A 26,611-nucleotide genomic window follows, 5' to 3' on the forward strand; every position below is an offset into this window, starting at 1 on the left:
TAGGAAACCTTTGCTTAATGCCAAGTCATGAAGTTTTTGTCTTGTTTTCTTCCACAAGCTTTACGGTTTTAGCCTTCCCAGTTAAGTCTCTGAACCTCAGAATTTTTGTGTGTAGTGTAAGGTAAGGATCAAGGCTTATTTTTTCCCCCATATAGATGTCCAGTTGTTTCAGCACTATTTCTTGAAAAGACTTTACTTTCCTCATTGGATTTCTTTGGTATATTTGTTGAAAATCAAATGATTACTAGGTCCATTTCTGAACTTAGTATTCTGTTGTCTTGATCTGTTTGTCAGTCCTTATGCCAGTAACACACTGTCTTTACTACTGTAGAGTGTAGTTAGTCTTGAAGTCAAGTAGTATAAGTCTTTTGATTTTGTTCTTCTATTCAAGATCGCTTTATTACAGGTACATATCCACAGAAAGTATATAGTCTGTGTTCTCAAATTGTATTAAAAAAAAAAAAAAAACGAAAGAAAGCTGGGTGGGATTTTGAGTTGGCACTGTGTTGAATCTATAGATCAATTTAGGGAGAATTGACATCTTAACACTACTGAACTTATCAATCCATGAGCAAATGTAGTATATTTTCCCACTTATTTTTATCTTCTTTAATTTCCTTCAGTGATGTTTTATAGTTTTCATTGGAGGGGCTGTGCACATTTAAAAGTTTATTCCAAAGTAGTTCATGCCTGTTGATGCTATTGTAGATGGAATTATTCTAATTTCAGTTTCCAGCTGTTTGCTGCTAATATGTAAATGTACAATTGAATTTTGCGTAGTAACTTTATATTATCTGAACTTGACAAAAATTCATTTTATTAGTTCTAGTCTCTTTTTATAGATTCCTTGGATTTTCTAAGTAAACCATCATGTCATCTCCAAATAAAGATGACTTTTACTTCTTTCTAATCTTTATGTCTTTCTTTTTTTTATGCAATAGCTAGGACCTTCATTTTCATTACACTATTTCATAAAGTGGTGAGATTCTTGCATTGTTCCTGATCTTATGGGAAAATGTTCCATATTTTACCATTAGCTATGCTTACCATTAACTTTAGGTTTTCAATAAATGTCCTTTACTGGATTGAGGACATTCCCCTCTATTTTTAGTTTTCTGAGAATTGGCATTGAATTTTGTCAAATGCTTTTTCTTCATTTTTCTAAATGCACATACGGATTTTCTTTTATATTCTGTTAATGTGGTACAGTATTTTAATATTAAACCAACCTTGTGTTGTTGGGATAAATCCCACTTGGTCATGAAGTATTATCCCTTTAATACATTACTGAATTTGATTTGCTACTATTTTGTGAAGGATTTGGTATCCATATTCATGAAGGATATCAGTCTATAATTTTCTCTTTGTTTTATAATATCTATGTCAGATTTTGATATTAAGATTGTGCTGGCCTCATAAGACAAGCTTGAAAGTGTTCCTTTTTATTTTCTGAGAGTTTAATATTGGTATTAAATGTCTGAAAGAATTCAACAGTGAGACCGTCTGAGTCTAAAATTGTAAAAGAAAGAAAGAAATTGAATTTCTTTTACAGGTATAATGCTAATAAGATTTTTTTTTCATCTTATGTCAGTTTGGGTTTTTTTGTTATTGTTGTTGAGATTTTGCCCATTTCATTGAAGATGTCTAGTTTTTGTCATATTGTTGGTTATAATATTCCCTCTTTATCCTTTTAATGCCCATAGCTTTTTAGTGGCACTCACCCTCACCCCAGTCCCTATTGTTTTTTAAAAACTGAGATATAATTGATACATCATTGTATAAGTTTGAGGTGTACAAAGTATTGATTTGATTCATCTATATTTTACAGTATGATTACCTTAGCCTTAGCTAACACCTCCATCATGTCACATAATTATCACTTCTGTTTTGTGGTGAGAATATTGAAGATCTAGTCTCTCAGAAACTTTCAAGTATGTGATACAGTATCATTAACTGTGTATCACAGTGCTGTAAATTAGCTCTCCAGGACAGAATTTGTTCATTTTCTCACTGCAAGTGTGTATCCTTTGATTAAAATTCCCTCAATTTATGCTTTGTTTTCCTGAGCAGTGTTACTAGCAATTATTCCACGTCTTATTTTTTTTAAATCTTTTCAAAGAACTAGCTTTGGCTTTGTTGATTTTCTCTGTTACTGGTCTGTTTTCACTTTCATTGATTGTTGCTTTCTGGTATTTCTTTCTACTTAATTGGTTTTACTTTGTTGTTCTTTTGCTAACCTCTCAAGGTAGAACTTTATATCAAAGGTTTAAGTTTTTTTCCCTCATATAAGCATTTTTCATTTAAAGTTACACAATTCTCTCAAAGTCCATAGTTTGATATATTTTTTATTGTTCATTTTTTATTGTTCATTTTCCTTGCGATTTCTTCTTTGTGGATTATTTAGAAGTGTGTTGTTTAATATCTAGAAATTTGGTTTTATTTCTAGATATTTTATTATTATTGATTTGTAATTGGATTTCATTGTGATCAGATAATATGCTGTATATGATTTAAAATCCTTTGACATTTTTTAGAGACTTGTTTTATGATACAGCCTGTGGTCTTTCTTGGTGATCATACCTTGTGCACTTGTAAAGGATGTATATTCTCTAGTTATTGGATTCTGGAATTATCTATTTTTCCTTTTAATTGTCATTTTTTGCTTCTTCGTAATTTGAATTTCTGTTATTAATTACCTTTACATTTATGATTTTATGTCTTCTGAGGAAATGTTCCTTATTTCATTTATAAAATGTTACTCTATCTCTAGTAACATTTCCTTACTTGAAGTTCTTTTTTTATCTGATATTAATGAAAGAACTCTAGTCTTCTGATGTTTACTGTTTGTATAGTACATTCTTTTCTATCCTTTTACTTTCAAGTTACTCTTTCTTTAAAGTGAATGTCTTACCTACCCTATGACCCAGCAGTAGCACTGCTAGGAATTTACCCAAGGGATACAGGAGTACTGATGCATAGGGGCACTTGTACCCCAATGTTTATAGCAGCACTCTCAACAATAGCCAAATTATGGAAAGAGCCTAAATGTCCGTCAACTGATGCATGGATAAAGAAATTGTGGTTTATATACACAATGGAGTACTACGTGGCAATGAGAAAGAATGAAATATGGCCCTTTGTAGCAACATGGATGGAACTGGAGAGTGTGATGCTAAGTGAAATAAGCCATACAGAGAAAGACAGATACCATATGGTTTCACTCTTATGTGGATACTGAGAAACTTAACAGAAACCCATGGGAGAGGGGAAGGAAAAAAAAAAAAAAAAAAAGAGGTTAGAGTGGGAGAGAGCCAAAGCATAAGAGACTGTTGAGAACTGAGAACAAACTAAGGGTTGATGGGGGGTGGGAGGGAGGAGAGGGTGGGTGATGGGTACTGAGGAGGGCACCTTTTGGGATGAGCACTGGGTGTTGTATGGAAACCAATTTGACAATAAATTTCAAAAAAAAAAAGTGAATGTCTTAAAAGCAGCATAAAGTTTGGTTATGCTCTTTTATTTCTTCTCATAATCTCTATTAGAGTGTTTAGTGTCCATTTAATGTAATTATTGATACGATTGGATTTAGCTGTACCGTTTTTTCTTATTTGGGATTTGATAATTCACTTTTTCTTCTTTCATTGATTTTCCTTCTCACACTCTGGCAGGTGTGTTTGCCCCAAAGTCTGTTTCCTTGTTTTTCAAGATCTCATTCTGAGGCTTTTCTGTCAGTGTTTTACTTGCTCCTTGTAATGCAAACTGGGAACTTCCCTTAGAATAAGTCATAGAATCCTTAAACTCATCTCTTGCCATTTCTTTAAACATTAAGTGAAGATTTGGGGCTGAGTAGGCTGTAAAGACTATCAAGGCTCAAAAATTCTACACTTTTATGAAGAATTGTATAGAAAATCCCCTTGGCGGAGAAAAACCTGTATAAAATGACAGACAACTAAAGATGTGTCCTAATGAGATATTTGCCTCACTAGGAAAACAAAACCAATATGGATGCATAAATGAAGCACAAGATAATTTTTATTATCCTTGGAAAAAACAAAAACAGTTATGGCTCTTCTTCTTTTTAAAGATTATATATTAACTTTTGTCCCTGTTCTTCTTTGGGAGTCACTCTTCATGTTTAGTCTCCTACAAGAGAGTGATCTGGTTATCAAGTGGCATTAAGCAAACTTTGTAATGTTACTTATGGACCTGAAAATGTTTTTTCTTGTGCAATAGACTTGAGATTTCTGTCTTTGTAATCCAGTGCCTATTCTTAAATTTGAAAGCCAATGAACTAGAAGTTTGTGTGAAAATTTTTCTATCTTCTGATAAAAAGCATTACTTTAAAGATGAGCTAGGCAAATAAGTAGATGCCATATTTAAAGTATTTTCATGGCTGGAGAACTTTTAGAAGACAAAAATGCCAGAGGCTATCTGGGCATTATGTGAGGGTTTTTCGCTGAGAATCATTAATTTGTTGTCTTTCTACATTTTAGGTAGTCACTGAGGAGAATATTGCCTTTTTGCAGAAGAAAGTGGTAGAACTAGAGAATGAAAAGAGAGCTTTGCTCCTTAGTTCTATAGAGCTGGAGGAGCCGAAAGCTGAGAATGGTACGTATAAATGAAAACCATAATTCTCTGTCTTCTCAACCCACATGCTTCTACTTTTATCACTATACATGTATAACGTAGATTTTCTGATTCGATGACAATGATCTTAGCACAGCTGGTGGTTATTAAAGATAGGATTAATACACAATGACCAATTAGAGCATCATACCCGTGTTTATATAAGTATAACATTTTACATTATGGGATGTAAATGCTGCAGGATATCAGTATTTTGGAGTGGTCACGGGATCTTTTCAGGAGCATGGCTTGAATAGGACCTTAATAAGAGGATGAATTTTTAAAGAGGCAAAATGATGAGAGAAAGGGTATTCCCGGTAATACATTTTGGGGATGAAGTAACAGAGATCAGTGTAAAATAAAGGTCCAAAAGTAGAAAACATTTTGAATTTTGCTCATGCTGTATACTACTTACAACCCTATCCCTTTCGTTTAGTCAGGCTAATTCTTACTCATCTTTCAGACCTCAACTAGGGTACTTTACCAAGTAAAGTTTGTACCATTTCTTTTTATTTTTTTTAATGTTTATTTACTTTTGAGAAAGAGAGAGAGAGAGAGAGACAGAGACAGAGCCCGAGGGGGGAGGGGCAGAGAGAGAGAGAGGGAGACACAGAATCTGAAGCAGGCTCCAGGCTCTGAGCTGTCAACAAGGGGCTTGAACTCACGAACTGTGTAATCATAACCTGAGCTGAAGTCGGATGCTTAACCAACTGAGCCACCCAGGTGCCCCAAGTTTGTACCTTTCTTAAACTCTAGAGACAGTATTTCCACCTTAACCATTTTTCAGTTCTACTTAGCTGGGGATTATATATCTGTATTAGACTGTTCCCACCATTGCTAATATATAAAGAACACCACAAATTCAGCTCATTAATCAACCCACTTAAAGCACTTCTTTGAGACTTTATCCATGATGCTTATTTTGCAGTTTTGCAAACAGTGCCTATCACCGTCATGTAGCTCATTATAGTTTAGAGGTGTTACACAAGTTCCATTCTCTTTGCTTTTTCCTGCAAGGATCACTGCCCTTAAGGTTTTCTGTATTAGTTTTTGTGTTTGGTTTTAGGTTACCTTTACTTTATGTGTCATATTCTATTCAACTCCCCTTTTGCACTTCCGTTTCTACCACTGTACCTCTTCCTCAAATAATCTTGTGAGATGTCTGAACACATTATATACTGTCTCAAATTCATTTGTTTCATGAATTGTCATTCATTCATTTAGCAGATTTCTGTGGTACCTATTCTATGTGCCAAGCAGTAATCTAGTTGCTGTGATAACTTGCCTAACATATTACAGGGGAAGATAGGCCATGAACAGATATATAAATAAGAAAATTTCAGAACATGGTAAGTATTAGGATAAAAATAAAATAAAATAGATAACTGCAAGTATGCCTGGGGGAAGAGGAAAGCAACATTAGAGTCATTAGGGTAGGCCTCTCTGAGAACTTGAAACCTGAATGAAGAAAAGGGGACAGCCATGCAAAAAGGCCAAGCAAGAAGCATTCCAAGCAGAGAAAAAAGCAGTGCAAATACCATGAAATCTGAATAAACTTGATATGTTTGCAGACAGAAATAAAGCCAGTATTTTGGGAGGAGAGTGAGCAAAAAAGGGCCAGTGCAGAAGAAAAGGTTGTAGAATAGGTGGGGTCAACTCATGAGAGCCCATGTAGGTCATGTTAAGACATTTAGATGTAGTATAAAATGCTTTTTTTACCTTTAATATATCTGTCTTAGCTTCTCAAAAAGAGTATAGACTTCTTGGGGGCATGTTAATACTCAGTGTTTTTATCCTCCAAGGTACTACTACCCTTTTTAGATATATGTATCAAAATAGAACATGGGGTAGAACTTAGAAGATTGGATTATGATCCCAGCTCTCTGTGAACTAGCTGTAGGTCATGTCATTTCAATGTTTCTTTATATGGTCATTGAGGAGATTAGATAGCTGTGTTCTAGTGCTAAAATTTGATGTCTTTATAAACATATGTGAAAGAACATTGAAGACCTTTAAGTGCTGTATGAGTGTAAGATGTATATTATGAACACAGTAGGGTTATGGATAAATCAAGGCAAATTTATTACCCTAGAAGTCCCAAATTGTGCCACAGAAATAGCTGCTACTCTTCACATGCTCTGGCATCCTTCTCCTCTAAAGCCCTCCACTATTTATATACTTCATTCAGATTAACTATCATCACCTAGAACCATTCTGTCTTTTTCCCCACCATTCTGTCTTATATCACGTCTTCTCTTGCCATTTCTTTTTGATAAAATAAGCCTTTTATCTTCCCAAAACTATTTTGTTTATTTCTTTCTTCTTGGATTATATCATGCATCTCAAATAGCCTCACACACAATCATGTCTCTGTTTTCTCAAACACTCTACATAAATCATCTAAGGATATTTATTTTGTGGCTTTCAGAAAAACTGTCTTCTCAGATTACTCTCCTGGAGGCTCAGAATAGAAGTGGAGAGGCAGATAGAGAAGTCAGTGAGGTAAGTGATATGTTCTTAAAATAACCAGAATGTGAACTAGATCAAGAGAAGTTAGCTTCAAACCTAAACATTTCAGCAACTTTCTAATGTTGACAGAGAATTACATTATCTAGAAATGAGGTCTATTTAAGAAAGTTATAATGGTTATTATTTCCCATTTGGTCTCATTTATATCAAAATATTGGATTTTTTTTTTATTTGTCCTGAACCAGAATACAAGTATAGTAGCCATTTGTTTGGGATTTGATAATTCATTTCTCATACTGGGTTATTATTTATCTCAACTTCTCTGCCCATCTCGGAAAAGTTTCTCAGTGAGATTAGATAAAATCTCTAGTTCCCCTCCACTAAATTGGTATAGTTTCATTTAGGATTATATTCAAAGAATATTTTTGAAGAATGGTGCTTTTTATAACCTGAAAATTACTATAAGAATGTGTGATTCCTAAATATTCTGTTGTTTTAAGAAGTCAGTGATAGAGTCATAAGTGGCCTTGAAGAATAATGTAACTTCTTAACAGAAGTGTCTGCTTAATTATATTAGAGTTCTTCAGAGAAACAAAATAGGGAGTGTGTATATATGTAGAGAGAGAGAGATTTATTTTAAGGGAATTAGTTCATGCAATTGTGGGAGCTAGCAAATCCAAAATCTAGAGGGTAGGCCAGCAGGCTAGAGACCGAGGGAAGAGTTACAGTTCGAGTCTAAAGGCAGTCTGGTGGCAGAATTCCCTCTGTTTGGAGGTGGTCAGTCTTTTTTTCTTTTTTTTTTTTTTGCTTAAGGCCTCAACTGATTAGATGAGGCCCACTTACATTGTGGAGGGTAATCAAAGCCTACTGATTTAAATGTTTATTTCACCTAAAAAATACCTTCACAGACACATGTAGAATAATTCTAGAATAATGTTTGACCATGTATCTGGGTACTATGCTTTAGCAAAGTTGACAATAAAATTAACCATTATACTTATATTTAGTATTTTTTTATGGGACTGCTGATGTGCTGTTCACAAACTTGGCAAAAGGAAAGTAAAATTTGAAAGTTATAGCATTATATGGATACTGGCAGAGTAAAAATGAGTCGTGTTTGGCCAAGCAGGTGCTTAATGTTTTAAGATGCTTAGCAGTAGTATCTAGTGAAAACAAGGTAACTTAGATCAAAAAAGAGGAACAGGTAAGAAAGATCGTAATTTCTTAAGAAAAAGAAAAACAGGGGCTCCTGGGTGGCACAGTCAGTTATGCGTCTGACTTCAGCTCGGGTCATGATCTCACGGTCCGTGAGTTCATGCCCCATGTTGGGCTCTGTGCTGACACCTCAGAGCCTGGAGCCTGCTTCGGATTCTGTGTCTCCCTCTGTCTCTGCCCCTCCCTGCTCATGCTCTCTCTCTCTCTCTGTCTCAAAAATAAATAAAAACATTAAAAAAAAAAAGAAAGAGAAAAACAATACCAGAAGGGAGAACACAAAAACAGAGAACAAGGGAAAAGAAAGGGGAAAAACACACACACACACACACACACACACACACACACACACACACACACAAAGAAATTGCAAAAGGAAGGGTGCCTAAGATAATCCTTTAGGGTAAGAGAAAGTGAGTAGAAAAGGTGCATAGAAAGTGTAAGCTCAGCTGAAAGGGAAAGGCTAGTATTAGCAGAAAAGTAATGAGAGTGGCTGGAAAAAACAAAGTTCTCTGGTATAACATTGGGTATATATCTTAGGGATAACATTGATTTTTCACCTGAGCCAAAAAGTTGATTGAACTTAGTAGATCTCATGGAGAGCAGCAGAGGGTGTGACCAAGGGAAGGAAGAGAGTGAGTGAAGTGGCATGATGGAGAAGAGGAAACAAGTATACTTAGGGCGAGAGAGAGAACAAAAAAGGAATTATATTGAGGTCTTCTGGCAGAAAGTGATGTCTTGACTATATCAGGTCTTTAGTGTATATAGGGATGGATAAATAAGCATGTGACCTGAAGAAATTATAAAAGGAGCTTTTTCCATGTGCCTAAATACTCTGTCCAGTGTTAATCTCCAGAAATTTGATTATGAATAATGCAGACAGCAGAGAATTTTAAATGATTAAAAATAATGCTTATGAAAAATTATAACCTTTCTTGAAATAATAATTTTAAAGTGATGAATATTTTTTCTTATTCAATGGCTGAGAATGTTACCAACATAGTAGCTAATATTCATTGGATACTTACTGTGTGCCAGCTTTTGCTACTAAATGGCAGAGCTAAGATGTGAACTCAGTTGGATTGCAGAGCTTGTACTCTTGGCCACTACATTATTTGACAATCCTATGGGGATTTTTCCCCTCCTATCAAATTGGAATTTTTTTCGGGGGAAAAAAAATGGTGCTATTGGCAAAGGTGGAGATTTCATTGTGTACACTGTCTCCAAACTCAATTTAGTAAAGTTCTAATGAAATTTACCAGGAGATTCACTGATTTTGTTTCCTAGGAAGACAATTATAGAAACAATGTATATGGATTAAGCAGTCTAACACAGCTATCTTTGTAATAATAATGGTTAATATTTTGTCAGACAAGTCTGTAATTTCATACCCACCCCTTAGTAGAACTTCTTTTTGGTTATTTGATTATGGTAGTTTATCTCAACCTACTTGTTTAATAATCCACTTATCTGGTGGTAATGGCTATCTTATGTAATATTTCCCATTTCAACGGAGAGTTTAGGAAAAAGGATCTCATAACTTCCTTTTTGGTGTGGGATCAAACAAAATTTAATGCATTACCTGCTTTTCTTTTTATTTTTAAGCAATTCTCAAGAGAAACAAATAGGAATTTTAATCCAAAGAAAAAGTTTCCCAAGTACGGGATATCCAGAAAAGGAGTTCCAGGCTACTATACAGGTCTTATGAATATGGCTTGACCTCAATATAGGATTGACAGGGTACTCTCACACAGAGGTCCAGTTTGGGAAATAATAACTGATTTTAAAAGTATTTAGCAGCTTTATGGAAGGAGGTTTGGACTAGAGATTTTCAGGTTTTGAAAAATGCCTGAAATATGAGTTTTTAGTTAGGCTCTTTCTTATAAGACATCTGATTGAGGCTTTTCCTTTCTTTTTTAAAAAATAGGTCAACATGGTTGATATTACCGGACTCAGCAAGAGTAGCTCTTCTGCTGAGGAGAGTGGACAGGATGTCTTAGACAACACATTTTCTCAGAAACATAAAGAACTGTCCGTTTTATTGCTGGAAATGAAAGAAGCTCAAGAAGAGATTGCATTTCTTAAGCTGCAGCTCCAGGGGAAAAAGGCCGAGGGGGACGCTGAGGTCCCTGACCAGAAAGAAGTGAAGCAGACAGAAAGTGAAGGAATACTTACAGTTAGCATGAAAGTATTGCCTGAAGATACAGGGCAACATTTTCCCCCAATGCCACATGAAGGGAGCAGTCTTCCAACACTTGAAATAGAAAAGCAGATGAGTACTAAACATCAAAATAGAACATCTGAAGAAATATCTTTAAATGACACTGAAATGGAATTAAAATCAACCAAACAGGAAGATGTTGATAAATCCCTTTCTGCTGTACCAGGAATTTGTCAGTGTCACCAGGATGAATTGGAAAGGCTAAAAAGGCAAATTTTGGAGCTCGAGATAAGCTCTCATAAAGCAGAGGAAATCTATGAGGAAAATTTAGATGAGAAAGCTAAAGAAATCAGCAACCTAACCCGGTTGATTGATGAGTTTAGGAAAAATGCCGAAAATACCAACAGTGCATTCACTGCTTTGTCTGAAGAAAGAGACCAACTTCTCTCTCAAGTGAAGGAACTTAGTGTGGTAACGGAACTGAGGGCTCAGGTACAGCAACTGGAAGTGAGCCTTGCAGAAGCAGAAAGGCAAAGAAGACTTGACTATGAAAGTCAAACGACTCATCACAACTTGCTTACTGAACAGATCCACAGTCTCAGCATAGAAGCCAAATCTAAAGATGTGAAGATTGAAGTTTTGCAGAATGAACTCGATGGTTTGCAGCTTCAGTTTTCTGAGCAGAGTGCACTGATAAAAAGCCTGCAAAGCCAGCTGGAGAAGAAGGAAAATGAAGTTCTTGAAGGCGCAGAATGTGTAAGGAATATATCAAATAAGATGGAAGAACTTTCTCAGGCTCTTTCACAGAAGGAACTTGAAATAGCAAAAATGGATCAACTCTTATTAGAGAAAAAAAGAGATGTGGAAACCCTCCGACAAACCATCATAGAGAAGGATCAGCAAGTGACGGAAATCAGCTTCAGTATGACTGAGAAAATGGTTCAGCTTAATGAGGAGAAGTTTTCTCTTGGGATTGAAATTAAGACTCTTAAAGAACAGTTGAACTTATTATCCAGGGCTGAAGAGGCAAAAAAAGAGCAGATAGAAGAAGATAAAGAAGTTGTTTCTGGCCTTAAACAGAATTATGATGAGCTGAACCCAGCAGGGCTCCTAAGTAAAGAAGAACTTCAGCATGAATTAGACCTTGTAAAGAAAGAAAGTGAACAGAGAAAGAGAAAGCTCCAGGCAGCTCTTATTAACAGAAAGGAACTTCTACAGAGAGTCAGTAGATTAGAAGAGGAATTGGCCAAAGTGAAAGATGAATCTATGAAAGAGATCCCACTCAATGAGAGTGAGAAGAGAGAAATGGAAGAAGACCAAGAAAGCAAAGAAGACTCAGAAAAATGTGTGACTGCTAAGTGGCAAGAAATAGAAATTTCTTTAAAACAGATAATATCTGAGAAAGAGGTGGAGCTAGAGCATGTAAGGAAGGATTTAGAAGAGAAGGTAGCAGCTGAAGAAGAGTTACAGGCTGTGATCAAACAGATGAATCAGAACCTGCAAGAGAAGACAAAAAAAATAGATTTGCTGCAAGCAGAAATCATTGAAAACCAAGCAGTTATCCAAAAGTTAACCACAGGTAACAAGGATGTAGGTGATGGAGACTCAGCAGCACCTGTAAAAGAAACAGTGGCCATCAGTCCACCTGGTGTGGGCAGTGGCGAACACTGGAAACCAGAGCTGGAAGAAAAGATGCTGGACCTTGAAAAAGAAAAGGAGCAACTTCAAAAGAAACTACAGGAGGTGTTAACCTCTCGAAAGGCGATTCTACAGAAGGCACAAGAAAAAGAAAGACATCTTAGAGAGGAACTAAAGCAACAGAAGGATGATTATAATCACTTACGAGATCAATTTGATGAGCAGAGGAAGGAAAATGAGGACATCGGAGACCAACTAAGACAACTCCAGATTCAAGTAAAGGAGTCTGTAGACAGAAGACTCCTGAGCATCGACCAGCAGGATCCAGGACCTCCAAATCAAAGTTTAAAAGAACCTTTATTCAAAGCCACAGAGCAGCAACCTGCTCAATCTGTTTCAGAATCTGACTTGCTTTCTCCTAGAGATGCAGATGCTCTGCAGAGCAGTACTTCTGTTGTCCAGATTAAGAACCAGCTGAAAGAGATAGAGGCCCAGAAAGAGGAGTTGGAATTGAAGATTAGTTCTGTGACAAGTGAGCTTACTAAAAAATCAGAAGAGGTATTTCAGTTACAAGAGCAGATAAATAAACAGGATTTGGAAATCCAGAGCCTGAAGACAGCATCCCATGAGGCTGAAACCCATGCAGAAAGCCTGAGGCAGAAGTTGGAAAGCAGTCAGCTAGAAATTGCTGGATTAGAACATTTAAGAGAATTACAGCCTGAACTAGATGAATTGCAGAAACTCCTAAGCAAAAAGGAAGAAGAAGTTAGATACTTTTCTGGACAGCTTAGTGAGAAAGAAGAGGCGCTTATGAAAGTACAGACAGAGATAATGGAACAAGAGGATTTAATCAAGGCTCTCCATACACAGCTGGAAATGCAAGCCAAAGAACATGATGAGAAGATAAAGCAGTTGCAGGTGGAACTTTGTGAAATGAAGCAAAAACCAGAGGAGACTGGGGAAGAAAGTAAAGCAAAACAACAAATACAGAGGAAACTGCAAGCTGCTCTTATTTCCCGAAAAGAAGCACTAAAAGAAAACAAAAGTCTCCAAGAGGAATTGTCTTTGGCCAGAGAAACCATTGAACATCTCACTAAGTCTCTGGCAGATGTGGAAAGCCAAGTTTCTGCTCAAAATAAAGAAAAAGATACATTCTTAGGAAAGTTAGCTCTTCTTCAGGAAGAAAGAGACAAGCTCATTACAGAAATGGACAGATCTTTAATGGAAAATCAAAGTCTCAATGGCTCTTGTGAAAGTCTGAAATTAGCTCTGGAGGATCTTACTGAAGACAAGAAAAACTTAGTGAAGGAAATTGAATCTTTGAAATGTTCTAAGATTGCAGAAAGCGCTGAGTGGCAAGAGAAACACAAAGAGTTACAAAAGGAGTATGAAATCCTTCTGCAGTCGTATGAGAATGTTAGTAATGAGGCAGAAAGGATTCAGCATGTCGTGGAAACTGTGAGGCAAGAGAAGCAAGAACTGTATGGCAAGTTGAGAAGCACAGAAGCAAACAAGAAAGAGGCAGAAAAGCAGTTACAGGAAGCTGAACGGGAAATGGAGGAAATGAAAGAAAAGATGAGAAAGTTTGCTAAATCTAAACAACAGAAAATCCTAGAATTGGAAGAAGAGAATGACCGGCTTAGAGCAGAGGTACATTCTGGAGGAGGTACATCGAATGATGATGTGGAAGCACTTCTTTCTTCCAAATCCAACTTGAAAGAAGAACTGGAAAGGGTCAAAACAGAGTATAAAACCCTTTCTAAGGAGTTTGAGGCTTTAATGACTGAGAAGGACTCTCTATGTGAAGAGGTTCGAGATTTAAAGCATCAGGTTGAAGGTACTGTATCCAAACAAGGTAGCCTGGAGGCCACTGAGAAACCTGATAACCAAAGGGATATCTTTGAAGGGACAACACAGTCTGTCCCAGGTGATTCTAATGAACAAAGCTCTCTGAACATGAGCACAAGGCCTGAATATTCAGAATCTGTTCCATCTGAGAACAGTGCCAAGAAGCCTGATGAAAATGAGAATGTCAGTTCACATGATGAAATTAATAACTGCCTGCAGCAGATTGATCAGCTCAAAGAAAAAATTGCTGAATTAGAGGAAGAGAAGCAGAAAGAAAGAGAATTTAACCAGACTTTAGAAAATGAGAGAAGTACCTTACAGAGTCAAATATCAGCAAAGGATGATGAACTAAAAATACTTCAGGAAGAAATAACCAAAATAAACCTATCAAATCAGCAAATGCAAGAAGAACTTGCCAGAGTTACTAAGCTAAAGGAGACAGCAGAAGAAGAGAAAGATGATTTGGAAGAGAGGCTTATGAATCAATTAGCAGAACTTAATGGAAGCATTGGGAATTACTATCAGGATGTTACAGATGCCCAAATAAAAAATGAGCTACTGGAATCCGAAATGCAGAACCTTAAAAAGTGTGTGAGTGAATTGGAAGAAGAAAAGCAGCAGTTAGTCAAGGAGAAAACTAAGGTGGAATCAGAAATACGAAAGGAATATTTGGAGAAAATACAAGGTGCTCAGAAGGAACCTGGCAATAAAAGCCATGCAAAGGAACTTCAAGAGCTGTTAAAAGAAAAACAACAAGAAGTAAAGCAGCTGCAGAAGGACTGCATCAGGTATCAAGAGAAAATTAGTGCTCTGGAGAGAACTGTAAAGGCCCTAGAGTTTGTTCAAACAGAGTCCCAAAAAGATTTGGAAATAACCAAAGAAAATCTGGCTCAAGCCAATGAACACCGCAAGAAGGCAGAAACAGAATTGGCTAGCTTCAAAGTACTGCTAGATGACACTCAAAGTGAAGCAGCAAGGGTCCTAGCAGATAATCTCAAGTTGAAAAAGGAACTTCAGTCCAACAAAGAATCAGTTAAAAGCCAAATGAAACAAAAAGATGAAGATCTGGAGCGGAGACTGGAGCAGGTAGAAGAGAAACACCTGAAAGAGAAGAAGAACATGCAAGAGAAACTGGATGCTTTGCGTAGAGAGAAAGTCCACTTGGAAGAGACATTTGGAGAGGTTCAGATTACTTTGAACAAGAAAGACAAGGAAGTTAAGCAACTTCAGGAAAACCTTGATAGTACTGTGGCCCAGCTTGCAGCTTTCACTAAGAGCATGTCTTCCCTCCAGGATGATCGGGACAGGGTGATAGATGAAGCCAAGAAGTGGGAGAGGAAATTCAGTGATGCTATTCAAACAAAAGAAGAAGAAATTAGACTCAAAGAGGAGAATTGCAGTGTTCTAAAGGATCAGCTTAGGCAGATGTCCATTCACATGGAAGAATTGAAGATCAACATTTCCAGGTAAATGGATAAGTTTTATGCTCTTCTAAATGTAACTGAAGGCAAAGAAAGTCACTATTTAAACTATTTCTATTGCCTTTGATATTACAGGACTCATTTTGGCTTAGACTTCTCTAGAAGCTATATTCTCCCTCACTTTTTTTTTTTTCAGTGATTTTTGACTAGTATTAAGGTGAAATATCCATGTTTGCTTCTCTTCCCATCTTTCTATTGAGAGATCTCTTTGATTTCTCCCTTTTCGTTTTCATTTCCACTATCTTTGTCTGGGTTTTTACTGTGGTACTCCCAAATGACTGCTTTAGCTTCCTAAATGATCTCCTCTTTTCTCTTCCCTATATTTCACATTAATTCATACTTCATAATTCATACATATTTCACATTAAAACATATACCTGTTAGAGTTCTTTTCCTCTAACACCAATTTTATATCACTTTTCAAGCTCAGGAACTAACACTTGGTACTCCTCCACTTTTAATAGGATTTTTCTGCTCTGAGACAGGTTTCCTCATGGTCTGTCACACCAAGATAATTCCTTTAAGAAGCTAGACATTAGCTTGTCTGGAGCAAAGTAAAACAAAATAGAAAATATTGCTTTCTAGAGTGTACAAAGTCATGCCACTAAAATCAGCAACATATTTGGGAGTTTATGACTGAAATACCCTTAGGTACAATATACCTTTAATACAGAGCACTCAATAGAACAAATATCTCTTCATTAAAAGGATGAGCACCTTGAATCATAAATATTGATTCATTTGTAGGTCTGAGTACTTGTATGTGTTCCTTAGGCATCAGGTAGTTTTTCCTTGAAATCTGTAATTAATGACCTCCTCTCTTTTTTTCCAGGCTTGAACATGATAAGCAAATTTGGGAGTCCAAGGCCCAGACAGAGGTCCAGCTTCAACAAAAGGTCTGTGATACTCTGCAAGGGGAAAACAAAGAACTTTTGTCCCAGCTAGAAGAGACTCGGCATCTGTACCACAGTTCTCAGAATGAATTAGCTAAGTTGGAATCAGAACTTAAGATTCTCAGAGACCAGTCGACTGATTTAAAGAATTCTTTAGAAAAATGTAAGGAAAAGAAAGAGAATTTGGAAGGGATCATAAAGCAGCAAGAGGCTGACATCCAGAATTGTAAGTTCAGTTATGAACAGCTAGAGACTGATCTTCAGGCCTCCAGACAACTGACTAGTAGGCTGCATGAAGAAATAAGCATGAAGGAGCAGAAGATTATAAGCCTGCTTTCTGCCAAGGAACAGGCAATCCAAGTAGCTGTTGCTGAACTACATCAGCAACATAATAAAGAAATTAAAGAATTGGAAAACCTGTTGTCCCAGGAGGAAGAGGAGAATATTGTCTTAGAAGAGGAGAACAAAAAAGCTGTTGACAAAACCAACCAGCTTATGGAAACACTGAAAACCATCAAGAAGGAAAACTTGCAGCAGAAGGCTCAGTTGAATTCCTTCGTTAAATCCATGTCTTCTCTCCAGGATGACCGAGACCGCATAGTAGGCGACTACCAACAGCTGGAAGAGCGACATCTCTCTGTCATCTTGGAAAAAGATCAACTCATCCAAGAAGCTGCTGCTGAGAATAACAAGCTTAAAGAAGAAATTCGATGCTTGAGAAGTCATATGGATGATCTCAATTCTGAGAATGCCAAATTAGATGCAGAACTGATCCAGTATAGAGAAGACCTGAACCAAGTGATATCAAGAAAGGACTGCCAGCAAAAACAACTACTTGAAGCCCAACTTCAGCAGAATAAGGAGCTAAAAAGTGAATGTGCTAAATTGGAAGGAAAGCTGAAGGAGTCTGAGGAAGCAAAGGAGGATCTGCGGAGGTCCTCACTTGCTCTAGAGGAGGAGAAACAAAGTTTGTCTAGAGACATTGAGAGCTTGAATGCATCTATATCTCAACTAAAGAAACAGTTGACAGCCTTGCAAGAAGAAGGAACTTTAGGGATATTTCAGGCCCAATTAAAAGTAAAAGAAGAAGAAGTACAGAAGTTAAGTACTACCCTTTCCTCCTCTCAGAAGAGAATTACAGAACTGGAAAAGGAGTTGATTTGTGTTCAGAAGGAAGCTGCCAAGAAAGTGGGTGAAATTGAAGATAAACTGAAGAAAGAATTAAAGCATCTTCACCATGATGCCGGGATAATGCGAAATGAAACAGAAACTGCAGAAGAGAGAGTGGCAGAGCTAGCAAGAGATCTAGTGGAGATGGAACAGAAATTACTCATGGTCACCAAAGAAAATAAAGATCTCACAGCACAAATCCAGTCTTTCGGAAGGTCTATGAACTCCCTACAAAATAGCAGAGATCATGCCAATGAGGAGCTTGATGAACTGAAAAGGAAATACGAGGCCAGTCTCCAGGAGCTGGCACAACTGAGAGAAGAACAGGGCCTCTTAAGCAGGGAGAGAGATGCTCTTGTTTCTAAAGCTGCCCTTTCAGCGAACTCCACTGAGGATAGCAGCTTGCCTCACCTTGAGAAACTTAACCAACAGCTTTTGTCCAAAGATGAGCAACTGCTTCACTTGTCCTCACAACTAGAAGATTCTTACAGTCAAGTGCAGTCCTTTTCCAAGGCTATGGCCAGTCTACAGAATGAGAGAGATCACCTGTTGAATGAACTGCAGAAATTCCGCAAGTTGGAGGAGGGGAAGCAGAGGTCTGCGGCCCAGCCTGTGACCAGCCTAGCTGAAGTCCAGAGTTTAAAAAAAGCTATGTCATCACTCCAAAATGACAGAGACCGACTAGTGAGTGTCTGGTTCTCTTTCTGATCTTTGTTTGGGAGTTTTTGAGCCTTTCTTTATAATTTTCGTCTCCATAGAAAAAAAGATAAGCACATTCTTATACATATTATCTGGGAACTCTGAGACAGTATTATCCATCTCACAGATTCTGTGTGGTCTTAGAGAAACACAGACATTACTTAAATTACTTTAAATCTGCCATTCCATTTAAAAACAATTACAGATTTTCTGTGCACAAAACATCCGTTGGTTACAAAAGAATGAAGAGATGGAGGCTGTTTTATATATTTTAAACACACACATAAATATTTCCAGAATTTGTCATAGTTCAATGAATGAAGGTATAGGGATCATTCAGTGCCTTCTTACAGTGACAGTTTAGCAATAGGTCATCTGGTAGAATTAAGGGTAGAGAGGATTCAGTTCATCTCATACTTATATATAACTCAACCCTAATTTGTCACAAAAAAGTTAAATGTAAAAAGGGTTAATTTAAATAAGTTTAATACCCAACTTTTTTTCAATCTGAGAGAAAGCTAACGAGGATCTCTAATACTAAAATTTTGCTGCTTTTAGCAGGATCCAGTAGTTTAATCAAGGTCTGTTTTCTTTTTTTTAAAAAAATTTTTTTTTTCAACGTTTATTTATTTTTGGGACAGAGAGAGACAGAGCATGAACGGGGGAGGGGCAGAGAGAGAGGGAGACACAGAATCGGAAACAGGATCCAGGCTCTGAGCCATCAGCCCAGAACCCGACGCGGGGCTCGAACTCACGGACCGTGAGATCTTGACCTGGCTGAAGTCGGACGCTTAACCGACTGCGCCACCCAGGCGCCCCTCGAGGTCTGTTTTCTTAAAAACTTCCAGGTTATCAAGATTCAGAGGCAAAAATTGGAACTATATGAGCCAAGCCAGGTTCTGCTTTGTGACATTACTGCCTTCACTTTCATGACAGTTCTTGACTCTGTCAAGGCCATGTATTTAGGCCAAATAGGAAATAAACTGAGCTTCAAAAGGTTGGATTTTCCATTTTAAAAAGTGACCAGTGTCCAGAATATGAAAATTCTAGTTTTTAAGATTAGCCTGAGTAAAAAGATCAGATCATTTCTCCTACCTGTAAATTTTTTTTTTAATGTTTATTTTTGAGAGAGAGAGAGAGAGAGAGAGAGAGAGACAGAGCATGAGTGGGGGAAGGGGCAGAGAGAGAGGGAGACACAGAATCCAAAGCAGGCTCCAGGCTCTGAGCTGTCAGCACAGAGCCCGATGTGGGGCTCAAACCCACGAACCGTGAGATCATGACCCGAGCTGAAGTCAGATGCCCAGCCGACTGAGCCACCCAGGCGCCCCTCCCCTACCTGTAAAGACTTGTTCTAATTTTTATTTTTCTTTGTAGACAATGTGTTCATTCATATTACACTTAATATCTAACATTTATAGATAATTTTTTCATTTTTGTAATCCAAACAAAGCCCCTCTTTCCAGCTATTGTTTTGACAGCAATACAATGTGTACATATTTGTTTATATTTTAAAAATAGTTTCAGTTCAGCAGACTTTGTCCTAGGAGCTTAAACTTTTTTCATTGCTTTCAGAATGCAAATGTGAAAGGTTTTCATCAGGACAGTATATACCTCAAAGCTGTAGTTTATAGCACCCAGGACTTGATTATCTTCAAAGTCAAAATCTTTTTCCTGGAAGCTACTATGTTAGATTCTTAATTGACAAGGTTTTGTTTAATGAATTGCTCTACTTATCGTAAACACTGGGGACTAAACTTGCTACCTCACAATGCTTTCTATCTCTCAATCCCCATTCCATATTTTCGTCTGCTGGATATTTACAAGCCAAGTTAGCATTTTATAATTTCTACATTTCTATAACTCATAGTAGTGTTCTTCTGTTCTCTAAGGCTCATAGCTATCCATGATTTTATTTCATTTAATCATCAAGGTCTGTCACTTTACTCACAGTGGGCTTCAAATATCTTTTTCCTTTCCATCATCGATATCTTAAGATAAGTTCTTAACACTATACACTTAACTGTTGTGATACTGCTTCTTTGAGTTTGTAACCTTTCCAGTATATTTTATATATCATCACTGAATAAATCTTAAGCTCTTCTTTCTTATTACTATACTGCTCAAAAATCTTTAAAAGTTGTATTACTCTAGAATAGGCTTAGGATTCAAACCTCTGGCATTTGACACCCTATATCTTGTTCAGGTCCTTCTTTCCAGCCTTCCTTGTTACTACTCCATTACTCATAATCTTCATTGCAGCCAAACTGAACTCCTCATTATGCAGTAATCATATCTAGTACTTCCACATTACCATCCCCTGAACCAAAATGTTCTCTCAATTTTCCTTTGTTGGGCAAATATTTCCCACTATTTAAACATCACCCTGGAGCTCAAATTCTCTGGTTGTATTTCCAAATCACTTAATTGTCTATTGCCTTCTGTTTGTACTTCTCTAGTACTTTGATTTGTTCCATATTGTCTTTTTTTTTTTTTTTTAATTTTTTTTTTCAACGTTTATTTATTTTTTTGGGACAGAGAGAGACAGAGCATGAACGGGGGAGGGGCAGAGAGAGAGGGAGACACAGAATCGGAAACAGGCTCCAGGCTCTGAGCCATCAGCCCAGAGCCTGACGCGGGGCTCGAACTCCCGGACCACGAGATCGTGACCTGGCTGAAGTCGGACGCTTAACCGACTGCGCCACCCAGGCGCCCCTGTTCCATATTGTCTTGATATATATATGCGTATGTGTCTGTGTGTGTTTAATTTCTATACACTTAATATTTCCCTGATTAGATTCTAAACTCTTGGTTAAGTGTCATGTCTTATACTTGTATGTATTTCCTATGATTTTTAGCATGGGGTAATTAATTAACTATATGGTAGATAATCAACATAGTTGGGGATCATTCTCTATTTTTGTGGTTGTTACTGAAAACACTATTTTTTCCATTTTGTAAAACTGAAAACACTATTTTTTCCATTTTGTAAAACTGTCATGTAGGGGAGTTACGGAAACATTTGAGACTGAGGCCTTTATTTCTGCCATGAATGAATCCTAAAGCCTAGGCAGGGTTATAAATCACATGAAAGCCTGACAGTCTGACTGGGTGATACTACAAATGAGGCCCATTGCAGTCTGCTGAGGTGCTTCTGCATACTTCTTGAATGTATCATTAACTGTCCATCAACTCTTTTCCCTCATATCTTGTTCTCAGTCTATGTCATGGGCATTGAAGCATATAGTCTCTCAGTCACTGGCTGCATATACGATAGTTATGGGAGCTATCTTAAGTCAACCACTATCAGTTTCAACATTCAGCTGAGGCTAGCAGTTTATCACCTCTTTCTACAACACACTCCTTTTCCCTCAGGACCACTCCAGAAATGATTTAGATCCGAAAGGGATTTAGCTTACTTTGGTTCTCTTCTTTACTTAGTTATTCAAGGGAAAGTCTGAGTGTCCAAGTGGCAGAGAATTAGCCCTGGGGATTCTAATACAATGTCACAAACAACTCAAAACATTCCAGAGTTTTCAGTCTGTCCGAACTTCCTTAGGACTTTCCCATAATCAAATAAGTACTTAGACAATGTTTACCTAAAGGGTAGAGAGCAAATCTCCAGAGCTGCCTTTATCTATACTCATTTCATTCTTTTTTTTTTAAATTGTTTTTAGATTCCAGTGTAATTAATGTACAGTGTTACATTAGTTTCAGGTATACAATATAGTGATTCAGCAATTCTATACATTACTCAGTGCTCATCAGGATAAGTGGACTCTCGTCCCCTTCACCTGTTTCACGCATCCCCCTGCCACCTCCCCTCTGGTAAACATCAGTCTGCTTTTTTGCCTCTTTTTTCCTTTGACTGTTTTGTTTCCTAAATTCCACATATGAGTAAAATCATATGGTATTTGTCTTTCTCTGACTGACTTATTTCACTTAGCATTATACACTCTAGACCCATTCATGTTACACATGGTGAGATTTCATTCCTTTCTGTGACTATTATTCCATTGTATATAAATACATCTTCTTTATCCACTCATCTATTGATGGACCACTTGGATTCCTTCCATATTTTAGATATTGTGTTATTGCTGCTGTAAACATAGGGATGCATATATCTTTCTGAATTAGTATTTTTGTATTCTTTGGATAAATATCCAGTAGTAGAATTACTGGATCATATTGTAATTCTGTTCTTAATTTTTTGAGGAAATTCCATGCTGTTTTCCACAGTAGATGCCATCAGTTTACATTCCTAGCAATAGTGAATGAGGGTTCCTTTTTCTCCGTATCTTCACCAAAACTTGTTGTTTTCTTGTGTTTTTGATTCTAGCCATTCTGACAGGTATCTCATTGTGGTTTTGATTTGCATTTCTCTGATAATTAGTGATGTTGAGCATCTTTTTATATGTCTGTTGGCCATATGTCTTTTTTTGGAAAAATATCTGTTCATGTCTTCTGCCCTTTTAAAAATTGGGTTATGTGGGGGGTTTTTGGTGTTGTTTTATAAGTTATTTATATATTTTGTATACTTACCCTTTAGTGGATGTATCATTTACAAATACCTTCTCCCATTTAGTAGGTTCTTTTTTTTGTTGATTTTTTTCCTTTGTTCTCTAGAAGCTTTTTATTTTGATGTAGTCCCAATAGTTTATATTTGCTTTTGTTTTCCTTGCCTTAGGAGACATAACTAGAAAAAATGTTGCTGGGGCCAAAGAAATTACTGCCTGTGTTCTCTTCTAGGATTTCTATAGTTTCAGGTCTCACAATTAGGTCTTTAATCCATTTTGAATTTATTTTTGTGTATAGTGTAAGAAAGTGGTCCAGTTTCATTCTTTTTCATGTAGCTGTCCAGTTTCCCCAGCACCATTTGTTGAAGAGACTGTCTTTTTCCTCATTTGTCATAGATTAATTGATTAAATCATAGGTTTACTTCTGGGCTCTATTCTTTCCAATGTGTCTGTTTTTGTGCCAGTACCATAGTGTTTTGATTATTACAGCTTTGTAGTATAGTTTGGAATCTGGGAGAGTGATAGCTCCAATTTTGTTCTTTTTCGAGGTTGGTTTGGCTATTCAGGGTCTTAGTGGTTCCACACAAATTTTAGGATTATTTATTGTAGTTTTGTGAAAAATGCTGTTGGTATTTTGATAGGGATTGCATTTGATTAAGGATTGCTTTGGGTAGTATAGACATTTTAACAATATTGGCTCTCCCAGTCCGTGAGCATAGAATATCTTCCCATTTTTTTGTGTGTGTGTCATCTTTAATTTCTTTCATCAGTGTTTTTATAGTTTACAGAGTACAGGTCTTTCACCTCTTTGGTGAATTTTATTCCTAGGTATTTCATTATTATTGGTTGCAATTGTGAGTAGGATTGTTTTATTTATTTCTCTTTCTGTTGCTTCATTAAGTAAATAGAAATGCAACAGATTTCTGTATATCGATTTTTATTCTGTGAACTTACTGAATTCATTTATCAGTTCTAGTAGGTTTTTGGTGGAATCTTTAGGGTTTTCTATATATAGTATCATGTAATCTGCAAATAGTGAAAGTTTTACTTCTTTCTTACCAATTTGGATACCTTTTATTTCTTTCTCTTAATCTGATTGTTGTGGCTAAGATTTCTAGTACTATGCTGAATAAAAGTGGTGATGGTGAGAAAGGAAATCCTCATGTTGTTCCTGACCTCAGGGGAAAAGCTCTGTTTTTCCCCATTGAGTGTGATGTTAGCTGTGGGTTTTTCATATAAGACCTGTATTATGGTGAGGTATGTTCCCTCTAAACCTGCTTTGCTGACGGTTTTTGTCATGAATGGATGTTGTACCTTGTCAAGTGCTTTTTCTTCAGATATTGAAAAGATCTCACATTGATTTGCAAATATTGAACCCTCCAGCATCTCAGGAGTAAATTCTGATTATGGTGAATGATTTTTTAAATATATTGTTGGATTCAGTTTGCTAACATTTTGTTGAGGATTTTTGCATCTATGCTCATCAGAGTAGTTGGCCTGTAGTTCTCTGTTTTAGTGGTGTCTTTATCTGGTTTTGGAATCAGGGTAATGCTAGCCTCATACAATGAATTCGGAAACTTTCCTTCCTCTTCTACTTTTTGGAATAGTTTAAGAACAGGGTTAACTCTTCTTTAAATGTTTGGTAGAATTCACCTGTGAAGCTGTCTGGTCCTGGACTTTTTTGTTTGTTGGGAGTTTGTTGATTACTGATTCAGTTTCTTTGCTGGTATTGGTTTGTTCAAATTTTCTGTTTCTTCCTGCTTCAATTTTGGTAGATTATATGTTTATAGGAATTTATCCATTTTTTCTAGGTTGCCCAATTTGTTAGCGTATAATTTTTCATAATATTCTCTTATAATCCTTTGTATTTCTGTGGTGTCGGTCATTTCTTTTTTTCATTTCTGATTTTATTTGAGTTCTCTCTCTCTCTTTTTCTCTCTCTCTCTCTCTCTTTTATGAATCTCACCAATATTTTATCAATTTTGTTGATCTTTTCCAGGAACCAGCTCCTGGTTTTATTGATCTCTCCTATTGTATTTTTAATTTCTATTTTGTTTATTTCTGCTCTAATTTTATTTTATCCTTCCTTCTGCTGGTTTTAGATTTTTTTTGTTATTCTTTTTTTAAAGATCCTTTAAATGTAAGGTTAGATTGTTTATTTGAGATTTTTCTTGCTTCTTGAGGTAGGCCTGTTTTGCTATAAACTTCCCTCTTAGAACCACTTTTGCTGCACCCAAAAGATTTTGGATCATTGTATTTTCATTTCTCTTCATGTATTTGTAAGTTTCCTCTTTGATTTCTTGGTTGACTCATTCATTAGTAGCATGTTATATAATCTCTATGTATTTGTGTTCTTTCTAGATTTTTTCCTTGGGGTTGATTTCTAGTTTTATATGTAGCATTGTCAGAAAAGACGCATGATACCTCTTCACTCATTTTGAATTTGTTGACACTTGTTTGTGGTCTAACATGATCTATTCTGGAGAATATTTTATGTGCACTTGAAAAGAATGTATATTCTGCTGTTTTAGGATGGAATGTTCTGAGTATGTCTGTTAGGTCCATCTGGTACAGCATGTCATTCAAGCCACTGTTGTTGATTTTCTATTTGGATGGTCTGTCCGATTTCACTGGAGTGTTAAAGTCTCCTACTATTATTGTATTACTACTGATTACTTCTTTTATGTTGTGGGCTTCTTTATTTATTTGGGTGTGCCATGGTGGGTGCATAAATATTTACAATTGCTATATCTTGTTGGATTGTTCCCTTTATGATTATGGAGTGTCCTTCTTTGTCTCTTGTTATTGTATTTACTTTAAAGTCTATTTTGTCTGATGTAAGTATTGCTACCCTAGCTTTCCCTTGAAATCTATTTGCATGATACATGTGTCTCTGTCCCCCTGAATTTTAATCTGCAGGTATCTTTAGGTCTGAAATGAGTCTCTTGTAGACAGCATCTAGATGGGTCTTGATTTTTTATCCATTCTGTCACTGCATGCTTTTTGATTGGAGAGTTTAGTTCATTTACATTTGAGGTAGTTATTGATAGGTGTGTACTTCTTGCAAATTTGTTGCTTGTTTTACAGTTGTTTTTGTAGATCTTTTCTGTTCCTTTCTTGTTCTCTTCTCTCATGGTTTGCTGTCTTTCTTTAGTGATATACTTGGATTCATTTTATTTTTTTACATATCTATTACCAGTTTCTTGATTTGTGGTTACCATTAGGTTTATATATAACATCTTGTGCATATAATAGTCTGTATTAAGCTGATAGTCACTTAAGTTTGAACTAATTCTAAAAGTACCAAAATTTTCTCCTCTCCCTTCCATGTTTTAGGTATATAGTGTCATACTTTACATATTTGTATTTTGTGAAACCCTTGACGGGTTTTTATAGATGTACTTGATTTTACTGCTTTTGTGCTTCCTACTTTTCTTACTTCTGCTTATGGTCTTTCCTTTCCATTTGGCCTTTAACATTTCTTGTAAGGCTGGTTTGGTGGTGATATATTCCTTTAAATTTCATTTGTCCTGAAACTCTATCTCTCCTTCTATTCTGAATGGTAGATAAAGCCCTTCTGGATAGAGTATTGTTTATTGCAGGTTTTTTTCTTTCAGCACTTTGAATATATCATGCCACTCCCCTGTGTCCTGCAAAGTTTCTGCCGAAAAATCAGCTGATAGTTTTATGGGCTTTCTGTTGTACATATTGTTTTCTTTTCTCTTGCTGCTTTTAATAGTCTCTGTATCATTAATTTTTGCCATTTTAATTACTGTGTATCTTGGTGTGGACCTCCCTGGGTTGATTTTGTTGGGGGCTGTCTGTGCCTCTGGATCTGGATTTATGTGTCTTCCCCCTGATTAGGGAAATTTTTAGCTATTATTTCTTCAAATAAATTTC

The 26,611-nt window shown here is 36.5% G+C and overlaps 1 protein-coding gene across 7 annotated transcripts in view; it reads left to right on the plus strand.

Moving 5' to 3' along the window:
* Nucleotides 1-26,611, plus strand: part of GOLGB1 (golgin B1) — a 94,976-nt gene that overhangs the window by 41,025 nt on the left and 27,340 nt on the right. For all 7 annotated transcript variants that reach the window (XR_015240278.1, XM_086675303.1, XM_086675297.1 and 4 more), the window contains 4 exons: nt 4,491-4,605; nt 7,052-7,125; nt 10,232-15,417; nt 16,265-18,179. Coding sequence is in view for 6 of the 7 variants with exons in the window: in XM_086675303.1 (XP_086531429.1) it covers nt 4,491-4,605; nt 7,052-7,125; nt 10,232-15,417; nt 16,265-18,179 (7,290 nt within the window). In the remaining variant the exon portion in view is untranslated. The remainder of the gene's footprint in view (nt 1-4,490; nt 4,606-7,051; nt 7,126-10,231; nt 15,418-16,264; nt 18,180-26,611) is intronic.

Source organism: Puma concolor, chromosome C2 (assembly GCF_028749965.1).
Source record: "Puma concolor isolate L17-30 chromosome C2, mPumCon1.1.hap2, whole genome shotgun sequence".
Lineage (NCBI taxonomy): Eukaryota > Metazoa > Chordata > Mammalia > Carnivora > Felidae > Puma > Puma concolor.